At 59.0% G+C, this 11,409-nt stretch overlaps 2 protein-coding genes across 4 annotated transcripts in view; one reads left to right on the plus strand and one right to left on the minus strand.

The window, feature by feature from the left end:
- The window catches only part of LOC119846050 (pleckstrin homology domain-containing family A member 3-like), a 19,011-nt gene extending 17,891 nt beyond the window's left edge, over nt 1–1,120 (minus strand). Inside the window, 2 exon segments of the mRNA XM_043506391.1 lie at nt 520–595; nt 1,040–1,120. Coding sequence (XP_043362326.1) covers nt 520–595; nt 1,040–1,120 — 157 coding nt within the window.
- On the plus strand, nt 1,086–9,970 carry TARBP2 (TARBP2 subunit of RISC loading complex). Of its 3 annotated transcripts, none has more exons than XM_038379345.2 (9): nt 1,086–1,393; nt 2,064–2,233; nt 3,050–3,155; nt 3,730–3,813; nt 5,139–5,211; nt 7,481–7,598; nt 8,045–8,172; nt 8,936–9,128; nt 9,559–9,970. In XM_038379345.2, the coding sequence occupies exons 1-9, from the start codon at nt 1,341–1,343 to the stop codon at nt 9,714–9,716; spliced, it is 1,083 nt and encodes a 360-aa protein (XP_038235273.1). In that variant the 5' UTR covers nt 1,086–1,340; the 3' UTR covers nt 9,717–9,970. The 3 variants fall into 3 exon arrangements, with proteins under 3 accessions (XP_038235273.1, XP_043362660.1, XP_038235277.1); XM_043506725.1 differs by having other exon boundaries at nt 1,163–1,393; nt 5,142–5,211; XM_038379349.2 differs by lacking the exon at nt 5,139–5,211 and having other exon boundaries at nt 1,163–1,393; nt 3,747–3,813.
- Nucleotides 9,971–11,409: the final 1,439 nt, after the last annotated feature.

Consider the following 11,409-nt stretch of genomic DNA (forward strand, 5'->3'; position numbering starts at 1 on the left):
GGCCCGGTTTCGGCGGGGAGGGTCACCGGGTCCTGGCCCGGTTTGGCCGGGGGGCGGGGGGGAAGGTCACAGGGTCCTGGCCCGGTTCGGCCGGGGGGAGGGGGGAGGATCACGGGGTCCTGGCCTGGCCCGGTTCGGCCGGGGGGCGGGGGGAGGGTCACGGGGACCTGGCCTGGCCCGGTTCGGCCGGGGGGCGGGGGGGAAGGTCACAGGGTCCTGGCCCGGTTCGGCCGGGGGGCGGGGGGAGGATCACGGGGTCCTGGCCTGGCCCGGTTCGGGCGGGGGCCGGGGGGCGGGTCACGGGGTCCTGGCCCGGTTCGGCCGGGGGGCGGGGGGAGGGTCACGGGGTCCTGGCCCGGTTGGGCCGGGGGGAGGGTCACGGGGACCTGGCCCGGTTCGGCCGGGGGGCGGGGGGAGGGTCACCGGGTCCTGGCCCGGTTCGGGGACGGTCCGTCTCCCCCGCGGCCCCCAGGCAGAGGAATCCGCAGCCCCAGGGCCCCGGCCCGGCCCCGCCGTTACCCGAGAGGTAGTTGGTCCATTTCAGTAACGCTCCCTCCATCGCCTGGGCAGTAAATGTGAGCCGCCCTTTGACAACCTCGGGGGGACCAACCAATCACAGGCCGAGGAGGGCGGGGTCATAGCGAATCGCCCAATAAAAGTGCGGTTTGGACACTGGGCGGGATTTGAGCAAGGCCAGCCAATCACCTTGGAAGGAAGGCACGTGTGGGTGGGAACAGCAGGAGCGTCTCTAATGACATCAGCAGACCCCGGCCTGTGGCTAACGAGATCTCTCCGTTCCGCCGGGCTGCCATTTCCCCTACTTATGGCGCGCAAAGGCCTGTGGGTGATGTAGTGCTCCAGCCCATTTCATTCCTTGTCGGCAAGGCAAGCAGGAAATACAAATCCCAGGGAGCCCTAGGGCAGCTGGGCGCCCGGCGGTGGACTGTGGGTAATATAGTTCTCCTGCGCCGGCCTGCAGGGCTCAGAGACGGGAGCTCAATGTCCCAGGATGCGTCGGGGCTATCAGGGTGCGTCTCACGGGTTTGTGGGTAATGTAGTCTTCCCTGCCCTCAAGGCTCATTGAAGGGGCGTGGCGCTGACTCCATCTCCCAGGATGCATCGGGGCAGGGCCGTGCTGCGCCGCGGGGATTGTGGGTAATGTAGTCCCCCCGCCCGCTAGGCCAGTGACGAGGGGCCTGGCAAGGACTCCATGTTCCAGGGATCCCTGGGCGGAGCTGGCGACCTCCCCCAGCCATTGTCGGTGGCGGCGCTCGCTGGCCGGAGAGGGGCTCCCAGCCAGGGCTGCAGGCACGGTGGCTCCGGTGGGGCAGGAGGAGGGAATGAGTGAGGAGGAGGAGGCCTGTGGGACCAAGAAGAGTGGCGGGTTCCCCAGGTAACGGGGCGGCCCCTCCCACCGCTCCCCCCAAACTGGGCGCTGGGGGGGCGGATCGTGGGGGAAGCCCCTCCCACTGCCCCCCCCGGGTGTCCTAGGGGGTCAGCCCCTTCCCACTGCACCACTGGGAGGTGGGGGCGGGTCCTGGGGGGCAGCTCCTCCCATCACCATCCCAGTGGGGGTGGGGGGGACCTGTGCTCCCATTGGCCCCCCGCCCCACTGGGTACAGGGGGTGGGAGATCATGGGATAGAGCCAGCTGCTCCCACTGGGTACTGGGGTATCCTCAGACAGGCGTAGGGGGGCATCCAGGGGTGGAGGTCGGCTTCTCACACTGAGCCCCACCGCCCAACTGGGTACTGAGGGGATTTTCACTGGGGGCATCACGAGGGGTAGCTGATCCCACTGACCCCTCCTGCTGGGGACCAAGGAGACTGCCATGAGATGAGGGGGTAGCTGCTCTCATTACAGCCCTCCCCCTTTACTGGGGGACTCCTTCACAGTATCAGTGGGGTGCTCTGGTGTGGGCGGGGGAGCTTCTCCCATTGCCTCTTTCCCCACAACTCCCCCTCCCAGCTCCGGGAATAGCCCTGAGTGTTTAAGACCCCGGGGCAAGTTCTGATCTGTGGTGGTTTCTGAGCCCGTGTCCCCATGTTGTGTCTCCTGCCACAGTATAGAGCAAATGCTTGCCTCCAATCCCGGAAAGACCCCGATCAGCCTTCTCCAGGAGTATGGGACAAGAATAGGCAAGACGCCCGTATATGATCTACTGAAAGCCGAGGGACAAGCGCATCAGCCCAACTTCACCTTCCGAGTGACTGTCGGGGACATCAGCTGCACCGGTCAGTAACCCGTGGGGGAGGCGGGTAAATATGGCTCCCAAACAAGGGAAAACCTTGGCACTGCCACCCACTTGAGGGGCCTGATCTGCCTCCTGCTGACAGGTCGCGTCTCTGCATTAAAGGTGTCACTATTGCTTGGAGCCATGGGGCTGTGGATCAGGACTCTTGAGTTCGAGTCTGGGTTCCTTTATAAAGTGCTTTGAGCCTTGTGGGTGGACCTGCTTTGTAAGAGCTAGGTGGTGGCGCTATATTGAGCAGAGGGGGAATGGGTGAGGCGGCTTTGGCCAGAATTCTCCCCGGGGTAGGGGGTGGTGACTAAGATTTTCTGAGGGGGATGGGAGTCATCATCCTGGTACATGGGGCCCATTCAGGCTGGGGGTGGAACTTGGAGCTTCTTGCCTCCCAATCTGAACCATGCCTAGGGCATCCTGGGAGGATCCCAGGGCCTCGAGGTCTTGGGTTCAAGTTCAGCTATTAGCACTTAAGGTCTTGTTTGGTAGTCTCTGGGTGGAGGGAGTTGGCTGAATTGCAGCCCAGCTCCTAGTGGCACAGGCGCCTCCACCATAGAAACAACCCTCCTGATTCTTGGCACTTGTCAGCCCCCCGTGGGCCACTTTTCAGGGCAGAATGGGCCATGGAGACAGAGTTCCTTGCCCTGGTGCTGTCCCTGCTTGGGGGCTAGAGGCTGTCAGCTTTGGGAGCTGCTGACCTATCACCAGCACAGAGAGCAACTGAGTGACACAACTGGGAATAGAACCCAGGACTCCTGACTCCCAGCCCCCCACTGCTCTAACTGCTAGACACCCTGCTTTCCAGGTCAAGGCCCAAGCAAGAAGGCAGCCAAGCACAAGGCAGCAGAGGTGGCCCTAAAGCTCCTGAAAGGGGGAAATATGCTGGAGCCAGCAGCATCGGAGGAATCCAGGTGAGCGGGGGCAGAAGGGGGACCTGGGGCTTTACTTAATTTGCTTCTCAACTTCTTTGATCCTTTACCTGCAGACTCGCATCCAGACCCAAACCCGCCCTCTACTCCCCACTCTGCTCCTGTCAGAGTAGGGAGGATTTTGGGGTGCATGGGGGAAGAGTTGGGGATGGAGAATCTCAGCTGAGGAAATGGCCCCCAGCTGGTGCAGCCTATGGGCTAGAGCACTGGACTGAGCCTCGGGAGATTTGCGTTCTACTCCTGGCACTGCCACTGGCCTGCTGGATAACCTTAAGCAAGTCACTTCCCTGTTCTTTGCCCCAGTTTCACCAGCTGTAAAATGCAGATAATGGTACCGATCTCCTCTGTAAAGTGCCTTGAGATCAGAGGATGAAAGGCACTACATTAGAGCTGGGTGGTGGTATTATTCATTATTAAAACATCCCTAGTGCCTGCGGTCCCTCTCCTGGCCCCAAGTGGTACCTCACCCAAGCGTTTAGAGGTAGGAAGAGCTGGTTCTTGTTGCGCTTGGAGGCCCGAAGCCTGCTTTAATGTTTGTCACCTTTTATTTTCAAAGCTCTCCTTTCTCCCTAGAGCCCCTTCCTCAGCTCAGCACCGCAGCGGCCCCCGCAGCGCCCATCTTGCCTGCTGCCTCTCCCAGGTAAAAGGGAAAGTCACAGGGAGGGGCTCTGGGCCAAGGTCACCCAGCGTGATCTTGGGACACCTCGTTTTGTATTGGTGGGGTGGGGTGCTCAACTTAGACACCTCAAAGGGGTTTGGTTTTCAGAACCTGGTGGGGACTCTGTATCCCAGTATGCATGGGGGCAAGAGGGGTTGTGGGTAATGTAGTCCTCCTGCCCATTCAGCCTGTAAGTAGAGGCCTGGTGAGGACTCTGTATCGCAGAATTCATTGGGGCAGTAGAGCGCTTTGCAAGGGGTTGTGGGCAATGTAGTCCCCCTGCCTGACTGGCCCATAGGCTGGTGCCGAGTGGGAATTCGGGTATCAGGGCCCTATCAGCAGTACTGCCAATCTGCATGCTATTTGGTATTTATTCTTAAAGCCCCAGCTCCTGGAGTCATGTTATTTCACAGGGAATCTCAGCTTCCATTAAAAAACTGGTTAAGTGTCTTGCCCTGGGGGTTGCCTAGAAAAGCTGCAAAAGGTTTAGTAACCACCAGGTAAATGTAAGAACCCAACAGTGATTATTGTTTAAAAATCACCTGATTCTTAAGCCAGTCTCCTGGTTTTTGAGCCATCAGGGGTGGCCATGGTACATTCAGGGTCCCAAGCTGGGCACCCAAAAATCACTCAAATCCACGCTGGGGGCTGTGCTTGGGAAACCTCTGGCCTGGTGAACTCAGAGACATGTATGTCTCGCCCACACCTTTCATCCCCAAATGTCTTGAGTATTGGGTTGTGTCGCCCATCTCTGCAATGCAGCCGTCTCTGGGGCAGAGCATGGCAGGTGTCTTACAGCAATACAACTGCAGTTTAGGGCAGGGAGTGAAGAAGGAGCCTGTTGGTAATAGAAAGTGCCAGGGGTATTTGGGGCGGCGAAATGGAATTGCCGAAATTGGGATTCGTGCCCCAACTCTTGTGAAAAGAGCCAGGGGGACTCGGGTGACCCCCAGTGCTTAGGACCTCGCTGTTACGGCTCAACTAAACAGCACCGCCTCTGGCACTGCCTGCTAGCACCGGGCTGGAGGTCTGGAGTCAGTGCTGACTCAGAGGGGAGAATGTCCCCTCCTGATTCCCCCATTGTCCTCCCTGCGCACAGCACCCCCTAGCATCCTGCTGGAGCATTGCAGCCAGTGCCTTCCACTGAGTCACCCATCCCAGTTCCATTGGGCGTCTCCTGCCAGTGGCTCCCCACGCCCTCCCGCAAGCCCCTGGCACCTCCAGCAGACTCCCTGGCCGAGGGCTGTAGGCAGCAGCCCAGCTGGCCATCTCAGCCCCCTTCACTGGTGCCCTTGTGTCTCACTCAGAAGCTCTCCGATGGAGGTGAAGTCGCCCGTCTCGCCCCAGCAGTCGGAGTGTAACCCCGTGGGGGCGCTGCAGGTAGGTGCCTTCGGGGCACTTTGCCCCGTGGCACAGGGGCCTCTGCTCACTTTGGGGAGTGGGAGAGCCCCAGGTAAGCCTGGGCTGGCTGGGCTGGGGACAAAGCTATTGAAGCAAAAGGCTTCATCACCCTCAAATACCAGAGACTCCGGGTGGCCAGATGGGGCAGAGCAGCTGGTTTGAATCCTGGAACGCGTTGGTTGGGCCCAAATCCTGACAGCTGTTTGATGGCTCTTGGGTGGATCTGAGCCTTTGCCATCTCCATTAGCAGCTTCAGCAGGCAGGGGTCCCTCTAGCGGGTGGTTCGGGGCGGACTTGGGCTGTCTGGGCTATCCCCAACCCTGTGGTCACAGGACTCTGGTGCTGTCCAGCTGGCCCCTTTCAGCAGCACTCAGATCCCGGGATTATCACTGGAATAACCAAACTGCAGCTGGTGTGCCCAGTCCCATGTGTCTCGCCTGTGGCTTTCGGGTTCCCTCAGCCCCTCAAGAGTGGGGGTGTTAAGGGGTGAGTCTCACAGCGCCGGCTGCGCCATGTGAGGACCCCTTCCAGTAGTCCTTGGGTTCCTAGCCCCCTTGGGACCTCTGCCCAGAGGGGCTGTCCCCAGCCACAGATACTGGGCAGCCCAGGCGCTGTTGGGCAAACTCCCCATCCTCCCCTTGAGTTTACCCTGGGTTGGGCTCTTGGTTTCCATGGCTTCTGCTGAGCCAGTCTGCAAGCAGGTAGGTTGCCATGGTGACTTAGGGATGCACGTGGTGTTGGCTAGAGCACTGGACTGTGACTCTGGAGACCTGTATTCTCTTCCTGGCTCTGCTACTGATCTCAGCCAAATCACGTCTCTGCTCCATGCCTCAGTTTCCCCTCCTTTGTCTGTCTGGGGCAGGGGCTGTCTCACCTGGTGTCTGTGCAGCACAATGAGACTGATCTCATCTGAGACCTCTAGGCATGACCATGATAAAAACAACGAAACTAGGGCTGTCAATTAATTGCAGTTAGCTCAAGTGATTGCTCAAAACAAATTAATTTGATTAAAACAATTAATTGCAATTAAGCGTACTGTTTAACAATAATAGAATACCAATTTAAATTTATTATAACTACTTTGGGATGTTTTTCTGTGTTTTCAAATATCTTGATTTCAGTTACAAGACAAAATACAAAGTGTCTAGTGCTCACTATTACTATTTTTGATTATAAATATTTGCATTGCAAAAGAGAGAAACAAAAGAAATATTTTTCATTTTATCTCATACGAGTACTTTAGTGCAATCTCTTTATCATGAAAGTGCAACTTACAAACGTAGAATTATTTGTTTTTTTACATAATTGCACACAAAAACAAAACAATGTACAACTTTAGCGCCTACAAATCCATTCAGTCCTACTTCTTGTTCAGCCAATCGCTCAGACAGACAAGTTTGGTTACATTTACAGGAGATAATGCTGCCTGCTGCTTGTTCACATTGTCGCCTGAAAGCGAGAACAGGCATTTGCATGGCATTGTTGTAGCCGGCATTGCAAGTTATTTATGTGCCAGATGCACTAAACATTCGTATGCCTCTTCATGTTTCAACTTGTAGATTTGCACTTTTTTTTTACAGTGCAAATATTTGTAATAAAAAATAATATAAAGTGAGCAGTGTGTACTTTGTATTCTATGCTGAAATTGAAATCAATATGTTTCAAAAGATAGAAAAAATAACATGCAAAAATATTTATAATAAACTTAACTTGGTATTCTATTATTCTTTAACACTGTGATTTAAAACTGTGATTAATCACAATTCATTTTTTATCTCACTATTAATCACCGTTTTTTAAATCTTGCAATTAATCGTGATTAATTTTTTTAATCACTTGACAGCCCTAAATGAGACCCAAACTTCACATGGGCCACTAAGTGACAGCCTGGGGGGGAGGGGACTGGGGGGTGGTTGGTCTGCACTGACCATGCCTGGATTCAGACTTGTCTCAGCCAGTTACCCACTCCTCCAGTCCCTGGTATTTAATGGTAGTGGCCAGGGTATCTGGGTAAGAATTTGCCTGCAAGGGGCATCAGGGACTGTCCTATCCTGGGTGTACGGTGCCAGGCTGAGGGCCTCTCCACCCAGGTCCCTGGCACCAGCCTTGCTGGTGCTCACACCATCAGCTGTGTCTGGGGCCAGCCTGCCTCTGGGATCAGCGGGGGGGTCAGGCGGTCCCCCCACTCCCCTACCTGAGGAGGATCCTGACAAGGCTCTCATGATGCCCCGTTGTCCCCCTCCCCAAGGAGCTGGTGGTCCAGAAGGGCTGGAGGCTGCCGGAATACACCGTCACCCAGGAGTCAGGGCCTGCCCACCGAAAGGAATTCACCATGACTTGCCGGGTTGAGAGGTTCATCGAAATAGGTAACTGCCGGCCATGTACTGAGGCAACATGGGTGATGGGAGCGTCTCCACCTCCCATGGGGAGAAGAGGGTCCCGGGGTGGGGGTGGGGATTACAGGGGTGTTCAGAATAATTCCAGAGACACATGGTGCCCCTAAAGGGGGTGAGTGAATCCAGCATTCAAAGGTGGAGCCAGGGAGGGGCTGGGCAGGGTCCTGACTCACAGTTCCAACCCTGGGCTTTCCCCACCCCAGCTCTGCCTGTGCCTCTCAAGCCCAACCTCGTGAAGGCACACCCCCATTGGTGATTTTTCCCAGACAAGGCCTAGGGGACTCCTTTGTGCAGCCAGAGGGCTCCTTTTCTAGCCCTTCCCTGTGCTGCGCAGGAGTTAACCCCCTGTTCCACAGAGGGCAGGCAGTGCCCATGACGGGCTCTGGGCATCAGCGATGACAGCGCTCCCCCCGCAGGGAGCGGCACCTCCAAGAAGCTGGCCAAGCGCAACGCGGCGGCCAAGATGCTGGTGCGAATCCACAATGTGCCCATGGACCAGCGGGAGGGCAGCGAGGCCGAGGTGGAGGAGGACCAGTTCTCCATCGTGAGTGTGGGCGAGGGCGGGACCGGCATGCTGCTTGGAGATGGGGCCCTCACCTTCTGATGGAGGAGGTGTGTCCATAGGGACTACAACTCCCAGCATGCAGTGCTCTGTGTGCTACTAAGAGACAATGGGGTCTCACCCTTTGATGGAGAGGTGTATCCATAGAAACTACAACTCCCAGCATGCAGTGCTCCATATTGCTTGGAGGCAATGGGGCGGCATGTGTCTGGGCTTCTAGCAGGGGCATGTGTGGCCCATGGAGACTATAAGCTGCGCAACAGATTGCATGCTGGGAGCTGGAGGCAGTGGGGCCTTGCCTTCCCTAATGGAGGGTGTGGCTCATGGAGACTACACCTCCCAGCATGCAGTGCATCATGCTGCTTAGAGACAAAGGAGCCTGGTAGGATTGTGGGGGCAATTTATGGAGGCTACAAGGCTCAGCCTGCGACATGCCCCTTCGTGCTGAGCGGCTGGGCTCAAAGTAGTGGCTTGTCTACCCTACGGCATAGCTGTGGTGCCATAGCTCTGCCAGTGGGACCCGTAGTGTAGACGCAGCCTCCTGCACCGGAAGTGGGGGTTCCTCCGTGTGCTAGGAGGGCAGGGCTGTGCCCACGTCAGGGCGTCCCTTTTTCCACCCCTGGGCAGTGCAGCTCTGAGATCTGCCTTGTAAGCAGAGGCCAGGCCCGGACGTGCTCCCCCAACACCTTGCCACTCGGCCACTGCTGGGTTGGGGCCCCAGCTGATGCTCTCTCCCCCGCTCCAGACCATGGGGAACAAGCTGGACAGCCTGAAGGGCCGGCTCTCGGGCTGCACCTGGGACTCGCTGCGCAACTCGGCCGGCGAGAAGATCCTCCATCTCAAGAGCCACCCACTGGGGGCGCTCAACGCCGGCTTCTGCAGCCTCCTGCAGGAGCTCTCCGAGGAGCAGAGCTTCGACATCAGCTACCTGGACATCGGTAAGGGGCAGAGACCCCAAGGGAATGCTCCACCATGCTGTTGAGGGCCGGCACTGTCCCTCCTCTGGGGCGAGGGTTCCCCAGCACTGCGCCAGCTCCCTTACAGCTCTGCTGTATGCTGGTGGCTCCTTGGGCCGGCCGTGGGGAGCAGGGGCAGTGACCTCCAGAGTCTGTTACTGCTGATGCCAGCCTTGGCAGGAAAAGCGCCCTCCCCCACGCCCCAAACAGGGACTGAGCACCTTGCCCCCCAACCTCAGGGGCTCCGCCCATCCCCCTTTGTCCCTTCCTCTCCCCTGGTCCTGAGCATCCTGCCCCCCACTCCCCAGGGCTCAGCAGCCCCCCCAGGCACACCTTGTTGTGCTCACACCCACGTGCCCCCTGGGCTCAACCTGCAGCGCCCCCGGCCCTGATGCCCCATCTCTACCCACAGACGAGATGAGCCTGAGCGGCCTGTACCAGTGCTTGGTGGAGCTGTCCACGCAGCCGACCACGGTGTGCCACGGCTCAGCCGCCTCCCGCCCCGCCGCCCGCGCCGCTGCTGCCCGCAATGCCCTGCAGTACCTCAAGATCATGGCGGGAGGCAAATGAGGAGGTGCCCGGGCCCAGCAGAGCCTCTGGGGCCGTGGACACTCAGCCAGGTGGGTGCCTGGAGCCGTGCCGGCACACGCCTCCCGAGGCCTGGGCTGGGGCAGGGACAGATGCAGGTTGGACCCACACGCAGCCCCACAGCCAGGGCGGGACGTCCTGCTTCCCCTGATTCATGAGGGGCAGGACCTGGAGCCCCCAGGAAAGACGCCAGCCCTGCCCCAGCTGCCTCCACCAGGCCTGAGTGGGCTCTGGGCCACTCGGGGCGCCAAGATGCTGGGGCACTGGGCTCTCCACTGCAGGGATGCACTAGGCTCTCGGGGGCGGGGCCCACTTGCTCCGACACCCCCACCACACGTGGGGGCACAAAGGGCCAGTGCAGCAGCTCACCCTAGCAGGAGATAGCTCCTGATCCAAGCGCTGCCCGCTCCAGGGAGTCCCCTTCCCCCAGCTGAGCCCAGCGCTCTCCACTGAACTGTTGTGGGGCTAATGCTGCCCCACGGCTGTTCCAACCTGCCCCCCCCAGCTGCTGTCCTGCTCCAGCCTCACAGAGCAAAAGTTCTTATTGGCCATAGGGAGGGTCAGCGCCCTCCTACCCCCGTCCCCACATCCCCAGACTCGTCAGCAGCCTCTGCCTGTGCCCCCTGACCTGGGCGGGGCTGGACCCCCCCGGGAGTTGCTTCTCCACACCCTCGCTTTCAGCAGCTGAAGCACTATCCTAGGAACCGGGTCCCAAGCAGATTTGGAGCATGGAGCTGCCCCGGGCCACCAGGAGCGAGAACTGCCCCCCAGGGGTCTGCGCTGGAGCCGCCCCTGTGGGACTGGAGTAGGGGGGTGGGGTAGATTTTTATTGTTATTTAAAGGCGAGACACAAGGTTTTTAAGACCAAATTCAGGTGCAGCCAGCCCCTGCCGCGGGCACAAGGACCTTGCTGCGGGATCAAATCCCCTCTGGGAGGGGCAGCTGGCCTCGCGTCTCCTGTCCCGATCGGCGTCCGTGCCTTGCCGGGGGAGTCGCCGAGCCTCACGGCCAGGGGGGCCAGTGCTGGAGCCCATGGGTGGATTGTGGGGGGACTGTCCCGGAACCCGCCCTGGGGGTAGCAGGTGCCGGAGGAGATGGGAAATAAACTGGATTGAGGGGTTTTCTCCAAAACATTGGTGTGTTTCCTTTTGGGGAGATGGGATGGGGCCAGCTGAGTCTTCAGCTGGGTGGGTGCAAGCAGGTGCTGGGGCCAGTTTAAGGCCCAGTAGTGGGGTGGGGGGAGCCGAGTAGAGCCAAGGCACCCGGCTGCCCAGCGTGAGGCGGAGGCACTGGTTTGGCCGAGGCAGCTTGGCCTATCCTGGCGCTGGGATGGGCCCACCTGGGCCTTTCCCTCCCTGGATGGTAGGATCCTCCCTTGCCCCCCCCGCGTGTGGCTGTGGTGGCAGCAGTGGGATCTAGCACGCATGGGGCAGAGAGCAGTGGCCCCCGACCTCTCCCTTTCCAGCTCAGCCCATTTGACTGGAGCCAGGGGAGAACTCAGAACCGCTCTCTCCCTGCTTCAGATTGTGTCACGGCGAGGGTGCTGCCCCCCTGGGTGTGTGCTGCCCCCAGAGGTGAAGGGCGGTACCGTGCTGTGGGCACATTGACCACATATCGCCCAGCTGTGACGCTCATGTTTTATTATCGTTACCAGAGCCAGAGCCACGGTCACCAC

The sequence above is a fragment of the Dermochelys coriacea genome, chromosome 20, assembly GCF_009764565.3.
Source record: "Dermochelys coriacea isolate rDerCor1 chromosome 20, rDerCor1.pri.v4, whole genome shotgun sequence".
NCBI lineage: Eukaryota > Metazoa > Chordata > Testudines > Dermochelyidae > Dermochelys > Dermochelys coriacea.